A 9,246-nucleotide genomic window follows, 5' to 3' on the forward strand; every position below is an offset into this window, starting at 1 on the left:
GCGCTTAATCTAGGCTTATCCGATGTGGTTTGGGCTTTTTTATTTTTTTTATCATCTTTTATTTGATTGGATTTGAGGTCATGCAATGACATACTCTGCATCTAATCCCCGTTCACACAGATGATGATTTTCAGGCTGAACAGGCTCTTTCCATGTGTCAGCCGGGGGAATGGCTGCATTCTCGCCACTGTCAATTAGAGTCTAGGTGGCGGGGGCTACCTGGCTTCTCGACTGGATCCCTTTTTTTTAAGCTCACAGTTAACTCTTTGTGTGCTCCTTCTTGGAGCTTAACCTTTAGGTTCTAAAAAGATGTGGCAGAAAATAGTTTAACTCCTTAACCTGCAGAATGACGTGCCCGTCCATTATTTGTAGGGGCTAGTTAGGGCGTGTTCGCCATTCACTGCCAGGCTCCCAGTGCAGCAGGTCTGATCCTAGCCATTCAACCTCTTGAAGGGTTACTGTCATATTTTTATTTTATCTGCTAGTTTATTAGAGCTAGGCATGTATACCTGAGTTAGTCTGTCAATGATTATCAAAAGATCTGTAATTACCTTATAATAACAGCTTTCATTAATGTCCTCTGTCCCTTTCCACTGCTCCCTTAAAAGACCGTTGCTAGGGCTTGTCTGTCTCCCCTTTAGTATAAACAGAAGACAGAGGGGCGGTCCTCCACACTGCATGTCTGCATTAGGCTTCAGAGTGAGGAGGCGTGTCCCTCAGTAATCCAACCTGATTGGCTGGCAGGGAGCTTCTGGCTAAAGCAAGTATGTATGGGAAGTGAGGGAAAGCAGTTTTGGCCTCAGAGAACTGGCAGAGGAGCCATCATGGGAAGATTATAACGAAGGGAAAAACTCAAGGAAAATGGTGCTATGTGAAGAAACTAAAGATTGCTTTATGCATAATGCTGCAGTAACATATGCTAAAATAGATTTTTTTATTAAGACATGAGTTGCCCATTAAACATAGTCAATAGTGATTGAGAAATGCAACTTATTCAGAAAAAAAAAGTACGGAAAAAGTGAAAAAAAAGGTTACGGCATGTGATTTCCACTGCAACCTGCAGTATCTGGAAGAATCTATTCCCACCACTCGTTCCCGTCTGTAAACTTCTGGATAGTTAGGGTGAGACGTGTGCTGCTGTAGCCAATGACTGACCGCCACGGTTACTTGTCCCCAAGGTGCATGTTACCGCTGGATCACTTTCCACTTGGTTACACATTACCACTGAGGTTATTGGCTGCAGCCTCATCGGTCACCCTGTCCATCCAGTAGTTTACAGAGAAGACCAGTGAAGACGGCCAGGCAGCAGCAACGGAGCAAGCGAGTATTGATTTTTTTTTTTCACAGCGTGGACTGGAGTGGAAATTTAAAAAGAAAAGCTGGAAAACCCCCTTTAAGGTTAGGCTGGGGCTGGTCAGTAAGGCTAGGGCTACACGACCACATGTTTCGCGCGACATTGATTTCGCACCATTGTCATGCAACATATTTTGCAATGCTAGCCTATGGTGTCACACTGCGACATCTAAGATTGATTATAGTGTGACTGTTGTGTCGCATGTTGCAGTGCGACACCATAGGCTAGCATTGCAAAATATGTTGTGTGACATCAGTGTAGTTGTACGATATATATATGGCGCGCAACACGTCGCCGTGTAGCCCTAGCCTAAGGGGTTAACAATGTGCATGTCCCTTCCGTGCACTTGTGTGGTTTTTATCCAGTAACTTAATGGTTGCCATCTTATTTTGCAGCAGTGATATATTTCACAAAGCTTCACACGTCCATGTCCTGGACATGTCTGTATTACTCGCATGAGTCCCAGCCAAAACTCACAACATCAGAGGAATCTATTCATGGTCCGGCTGTGACGCATGCCATGTAAATCTGGCCTAAAGAGGACGGCTCATGAGGCCAGTGTTACACAGTTGGATAGGGCCTATAATGGTCGCAAACATCCAATCACATCCATTGCCCCTTGTAGGCACATCACCGATCACCCGACAAATGCAGATTTTTATGCCAGCACCCTAAATCCCAGTTTGTGGGCAGCACATTGCTAACAATGTGCGACATGGATGGGTGGACACAGTCATAATAACGACAGCTCGTCCCATATTCACTTTGCATCATTCCGTGTGAAAAGACCCTTTAAATGAGCGCTGATCATCTCATTCAGGGCTTTAATGGCCCAATGTGACTTGTGGTGGAACACGCCGGAAGTCGTCCTGATCTGGGGATGCTTCATCAGAACATGACGTCAGTGTGGAGATTTTGCAGGGAGTGGGACTGTTCTTGTACATCTGTCTGTGCTTTTCTCCTTTTCTGTCTGTAAAAAAGGGGGGAATCCCTTTGTTTTTTCCATTTCCATGTTCTGTCATTTCTCAGACCTATTTCTCTCTGCCTCTCACCCAGTTGTCTGCAGCCTCCAGCCCTTCCAGTCAGAGTCCTCACAGAGCGCCCGGGAAGGACCCCTATCCACAGCTCTCTTTACAGGATTTCTTGTAGGACCACATAGGTATAGTCAGCAGGCGGGTGGCAGGAAGAGCACTCCTATCTAGCTGCTTCTCAGTCCCCTTCTGGGGCTTTGTCACTTTTTTTAATTTCTGTTTTTACCCCTGGTTTTATTTACTTGATTTGGCCGTACCCCGACACCATGAATAGCAAGACCTGCGTTGGGCATGGCCCACACACCGATCACTTACAGAATGGGCGAGGGCTGGGTGCTGAAGAACAAGACTTGATTACTGTCCAGTTACAGAGCGGGTTACTTCACTGTAAGATAGTTAAAGACTGGAGTGCCCGTTTAATGGGGTGGTCATGGCATACTGTGACACTGGATGGGGAGAAGCCCTTCAGCAACTGTACTGCCCACAAAGAAGATGTAGGCTGTATATGTTAGAACCATATTCCAAGATGGACCCCTGAGATCCCTACCCTATGGCAAGGCTGAGCCATCTATGCAGCGAGACTATAACCTGAAGAGGGGCCCAGCCCTTTTTGGTTTCATTCATGCAGAACCCCCCCCCCCCCCCCCCCCCCCCCCAAACTGTTGGCAAAGGAAGGATTGGCCCAGGTGGCATCTAAACGGAGGGAGCAGACACAAGGGGATATGTACACATGGCAGATTTGCTGCAGAAATGTCTTCAGGTGAAAATCTGTTCCATTCAACTGCACTTGAGTTTTTGCAAGCCAGATCGAGATGAATGGGGACAGTTACAGAATACATCTGCCACGTGTGACTATACCCTTATTGGGGGGCATTCTGACATCTATGGGGCCCTCCTGACTTCCTTGTTGCTAGAAGCAGTGGTTAATTAGACTTGAGATAGGCTGTTCATCCAACGAAACACGACCGGGTGCGTAGACTATCGATGCCTAACATGGAGCTTCCATGAAGAGATTCCCCACATCCAGATGGACATGCCGTAGGTCGGGTGACATTCAAGAAGCCTGGTTTTATGGTCTTTCCTCCCCCCTGGACGGTTTGTAGACCACCCCCCCCTCACCGCCTGATCCTTGAGTATTAGGAGACGCGCCTTTCACCCTCTTTGTGTTGCTTCCTTTTGCCTCTTCTGTCCCAGTTCACTTGATTCTCCTCTTTGTATCTGTGCTTTTTGTGTCACGTTCTGTTAATAATTCCCAATCGTTAATTATTTTAGGCCTGAACGACACGGCTTTGATCTGTTTCTTGCATGCAGCACGTACGTTCAGCGCGCCGAGCTTTGTATTGAGCTTTTCTTTTCTGTTCTTGAAGGTGATCAGCCCGGATTGTTTTGTATGCGTCTCCCGGGGACTGGCCTGATCCTGTGATACAACACTCTGATTTCTGAGCTTTTAAGATTTACACAAAATGTAGAAAATGTTAATGTGAATGTATCATTAGTAATACCTCGGAGCAACTGGAATCGTATTTTCTTCAGAACATATTTTGTTAGTCATCCGACTGGCTTTCTCATTCGGATATCTACCGAAACGGCTTCAAGAGAAATACAAGGCCTGTTGCTTTGACTTGTCACTAAGGATATACCATGGCCTTCACAGACATGTACAGTGCATTCAGAAAGTCTTCAGTCTCTTTCACTTTTTGCACATGCTCCTTAAATAAATAAACAAATTCCAGTTTATTAAATTTTTTATTTATTTTTTTTCTTGCGTCCCCATTGAATGGTTCCGCATACAGACCGCAAAAAAAACAAAACTGAACAGATAAGGACAAAAAAAAGTGTGCATGTGCAGTGATTACAGCCTCCCGTCTTCTTGGGGATGATGCTACAAGGTTTGCACACCTGGATTTGGGTATTTATTTGGGCTGCAAAATTAAAAAAAAGCCGTTCGCCGAATCTCTTATACAGTTTGCTCTTCTTTTTCATATAGCCACGCAACATAAAAAATGTTTTTTTTTATTTTTATGAAATATTACATATAAAAATATATTGCACAAAAGTAGTAAAACATTAAGAAAAACTATATGAATGTAATAGGGCTGCAACGATTACTCGATGTAATCGATACAAAAAAATTCTCGATGCAATGTCCCTGCATTGAGGATTTGTTTAAATCACGTGACCACGGAGCGTGAGTGAAGTGAAGCTTCTCACTCACCGCTCCGTGCCCTCCCGTCGGCACCGCGCTGCACTGACCAGGGCCTTGCGTGCACACATCGTCAGCGCACAGCCTGACGCTGTGTGAGACATCAGGTCCCTCCCAGTGCATGTCCGTCTCCTGCAGACTCCATGTCAGCCAGCTGCGCACTGCCAGGAAAAGTATAAAGTTAGCAGGGGCCCGAATCTGCCGGCGGGGGTGGTTAGGGGTGGGCGCAGGGGGTGATAATGGTGATTTGAAGGGGCATAGAAGAGCTGATGGCGCTGGGGGACATGGCATGGAGGGGCTGATCTGATGGCACTGGGGGGGGGGGGGACATGGTGGATGGCATGGAGGCACTGGGGGAGGGGGGTAATGGATGGCATGGAGGGGCTGATCTGATTGGTGTGGGACATGGCAATTGACAATGGATTGCATGGAGGGGCTGATGGCACTGGCCCTGGGTTAGTGGGGGACATGGCATGGAGGGGCTGATCTGATGGCAGTGGGGGACATGGCATGGAGGGGCTGATCTGATGGCAGTGGGGGACATGGCATGGAGGGGCTGATCTGATGGCAGTGGGGGACATGGCATGGAGGGGCTGATCTGATGGCACTGGGGGACATGGCATGGAGGGCCTGATCTGATGGCACTGGGGGACATCGCATGGCAATAAATGGCATGGAGGCACTGGGGTAATGGGGGACATGGCATGGAGGGGCAGATGGCACTGGGAGAGTGGGGGACATGGCATAGAGGGGCTGATCTGATGGCACTGGGGGAGTGGGGGACATGGTGGATGGCATGGAGGCACTGGGGGAGGGGGGCAATGGATGGCATGGAGGGGCTGATCTGATTGGTGTGGGACATGGCATTTGACAATGGATTGCATGGAGGGGCTGATGGCACTGGCCCTGGGTTAGTGGGGGACATGGCATGGAGGGGCTGATCTGATGGCAGTGGGGGACATGGCATGGAGGGGCTGATCTGATGTCAGTGGGGGGGACATCACATGGCAATGGATAGTATGAGGGGGCGGCATGGAGGGGCAGATCTGATGGCAGTGGGGGACATCACATGGCAATAAATGGCATGGAGGCACTGGGGTAATGGGGGACATGGCATGGAGGGGCAGATGGCACTGGGGGAGTGGGGGACATGGCATAGAGGGGCTGATCTAAACTTTTTGAAGGCACTGGGGGAGTGGGTAACATGGCAATTGGCTGGTGTAATGGTCAACTGGTTTAGCAACCAATCAGATTCCACCTTTCATTTTTCAGAGCTCCTCTGAAAAATGAAAGGTGGAATCTGATTGGTTGCTATTAGGAAACTAAGCCAGTTTACTTTACACCACTTTTGGTAAATCTCCCCCATAGTTTTTGCCTTCTAAAAATGCCAGAAAGCCCTAGAAAGACACAGTACAGATGTGTTATGCAAGACGGTCAGAACTAAAGTTGCCTGTAAGTCTTCAAAGTTGAACAACATGAAGAGTAAGGCAATGTTCATGTCTTACTAGTTTGTTTACTTGTAATTTTTTTTTGTAATTTAGTATTTTTTATTTGAATTTTGCTTTGAAAAGTAATTTGATAATCTTTTTTAGTTTTCTTTAACAGCTTAGGCCAGGTTCACATTGCGGTGTGTGAACACTGGGGCTCTGATCATCTGGCCGGATGCTATGTCACTGTGCAGCATTGGGTAAAGCATCCGGATCCCCATTACAGTCAATGGGCATCCAGCTATGACAGATGCAGCCAGTGAACTCTGGCAGTCGGATCCTCCACCGGAACAAACTGCCGGAGTTCACAACATAGCCTTATATACACATTCTGGCAGAAGAATACCGTATTGGGTACAGCCGGATACTACCAGCTATATGCTCTCATCGACTATAATGTGGTCCGGCATACATGCTGGGTATCGTCCAAACCGAAAAACACTAATTGAAGAGGTATTTTTTTTTTTTGGTCTGGCCAAAACCCAGCTTGAATGCTGTAACGAGGCCGGACCCCATTACAGTCAATGGCTGCAGCATCCGGCAGTATCCAGCTATGCCTGATACGGTACATTCTGGCTGTTCTTCTGACAGAATGTATATTGCAGCTGTGGAAGAAGCCTCGTGTGTGTGTGCAGTTATTTGCTATACCACTTTAAGAAATAAAAAAATATAGTTTTTTATAAAGCAATACTTTATTTTAAGAAGGTTTTTCTTATTAGAGTGCTCAGTCGTTGGAATAATCGATAGATTACTTGATGGCTGCAGCCCTAGAATGTAACGTCGTCTATACGGCATGTTCGCTGCTTTAAAGAAAATAAAAAAAAATAAAAAAATTGTGATGGAATGTTTTCAATAGATTATATCTGGCCATTAAAAAATGCACTCCTTTCACACACAAAAAAAAAAAACCCAACCCCAGTTATGCCTCTGGGACAACAGGGATGCAAAAAAAAAAAAAAAAAGAAGCCTGTTCTTCAAGGCCAGAGCTGGCTGCGGTGCCATGGGGCAGATACGTTTTGTGAAGTGAAAAAACACCAAAAACAAGTACAAATAGGTTGGTAATTTTGGGCCATTGAGAACATTTGACATTAGGTATCGGCCACATGGTCTACAAGCCTAGAAATGAGTGTTGTATCCTGTGCAGGCCACGGGACCAGCTTCTGTGCAGAACCAAGAGCCTTAAAGGGGTTGTCCAGGTTTTTGATGTGGATCAGTCATTCGTATCAAATCAGCGGGGTCCAATTCCCTTCCCCGCACTCCGATCAGCTGTTACCTTGTAGATCCCCCTTCACTTAAGTAGGAAGGAGCATTGCTCTTCCCACTACTCGGTGGATGGAGCCACTAGGTAACAACTGATTGATGGTGGAAGTCCTGGACAACCCCTTTACTCTGAGCCTTTCTTATGACCGTCCCTTTTCTTTTTTCCAGATGCAGTTCATGTAACCCAGCTGGACGGGAGAACCCTTAGAAGAAAACAAAAAAACTAAAAGGCTACGTAACAAATCCCTACTTCCAGTCAAATCCAAGCTGCTGACCAGAAGCTCTCTCCACTTCCTCACGAATGGTACCAGAACGGGCTGTTGGGGGGAATCGGGACGCCGTAACCGGTCCCACAACGGGAATACAGTAGAGCGTCCTGTATTTGGCTATTCTGTGTGAAGGGGTACAAACTTTCTACTACTGTACACTTTCCCCCTAGGGGGCACAGGACGAGGGAAGCGCAGCCGGCCGCATTAACAGACACCAGTCACGTTCCTTCTCTCCGGGCCGTAAAATGAGTACCACCCCCCCACCCCACCCCTTCCTCTCAGAGCTATAAATATATATATATTCAGTTTGCAGTAGACATTCCTTATGTATTATTTGTATTTATTTATGATTATCAATTTAACAATGTATCGAACACCTTATGACCTATGTATGGATGTAAACAGGTTTCTTTTTTTTATTTTTCTTTTTTTATTATGAAAGTGATTTCATACCAAGCACTAAATATTTTAAGTCCGTATACTGCTAATGGGGGGAGGGGTGCAAGGTGAACTCAGTAGACCTGGAACCCTATTGAGCTGCTTTGATTCCAATAGCGACGTGCCTAGAAGTCTGCAAAGGGGGATGGGGGTGTGAAGAGCACTACATTTTAAATTGGGGGGGGGGGGCGAAATACTGCTTTGTGCTTGGCAGATTATTATTTTACGTTGGACATGGTGATGCCTTTTATGAAGAAAAAAAAATAGGAAAAAAATGAATGTGAGGAATTGCTTTCATTGTATAATTTCCTTTTTAAACCCTATAAAGTTGGGGGGGGGATTTTAAACCTGTCACTTTAAGTGCCATAACATGTTTTCCATATGGGGATTTAGGGGTTAAGCCACACCCCCCCACCCTCTTCTCTCCCGACTGTAACCCATTGCTGATACAGGTGACGACCCCCGAGTAATAACCCCGGCCTTCCCACGGGAGATCGCCAAGTCAGACCCTTGTCATGCAGTGCCTTACAGCCGTGCACACACACCCCACGCGCCCATTTTGTTTTAAAGGGGTCTTCCCCAGCGCTGTTGACCAGCGCTCGTCATGTAAATAAAACGCCAGAAGTAACGTCGGAAAGGGAAATTCTCGGCATGAAAGCAATTCTGTACATGAAGCGCGTACCTGCTGCATTGTCTCTGCAGATTCTATTTTTGTTTAAAAGATAAAAAGTTGTATGTGGTCAGGAATTGGTGGATTTTCAAATAAAATTCAGCTTCAACAGGTTTGAGGTTTTGTGTCAGTGTTTTATCGTGACATTATTTAAAGGTGGGGAATAATAGTGCATGGTTTAGAGGGGTTGTCGCACTACTTTCACACTATAGTCCTCAGGACAATCAGCGTGATCGCCCCTGGTCCCAATCCTGGCAAAAACCTAGCGTTTCCCCTGCAGCGGCCACTACAGGTGAAATGCAGTATTACATGGCAGCCATGCAGATGAATGGCCATCCATATAATTCAATAACTTCTCAAGCCCACCACAACGGGATGCGATATTACTGAGAAGCTTTCCGTTCTGGTTCGTAGCAGTGGGTGACCCCCCTCCCACCAATGCCTCTATGATGCCCATGGGGTTGTGTAAATGAGACGTTCTCTTTATAAGGGGAACTCTACTCCCCCAACAAATTGCTGCATATCTTCATATTG

The 9,246-nt window shown here is 46.4% G+C and overlaps 1 protein-coding gene across 11 annotated transcripts in view; it reads left to right on the top strand.

Moving 5' to 3' along the window:
• Positions 1–8,826, top strand: part of PICALM (phosphatidylinositol binding clathrin assembly protein) — a 74,648-nt gene extending 65,822 nt beyond the window's left edge. For 9 of the 11 annotated variants that reach the window (XM_040426378.1, XM_040426387.1, XM_040426376.1 and 6 more), the window contains 2 exons: positions 2,411–2,513; positions 7,504–8,826. In XM_040426378.1, coding sequence (XP_040282312.1) covers positions 2,411–2,503 — 93 coding nt within the window. In that variant the 3' untranslated portion in view covers positions 2,504–2,513; positions 7,504–8,826. Of the gene's footprint in view, positions 1–2,410; positions 2,514–2,617; positions 4,376–7,503 lie in introns of those variants that run through there. The other 2 variants (XM_040426377.1, XM_040426381.1) reach the window with 2 other exon arrangements.
• The last annotated feature ends 420 nt before the right edge of the window (positions 8,827–9,246 follow it).

The sequence above is a fragment of the Bufo bufo genome, chromosome 3 (genome assembly GCF_905171765.1).
Source record: "Bufo bufo chromosome 3, aBufBuf1.1, whole genome shotgun sequence".
Classification (NCBI taxonomy): Eukaryota; Metazoa; Chordata; class Amphibia; order Anura; family Bufonidae; genus Bufo; species Bufo bufo.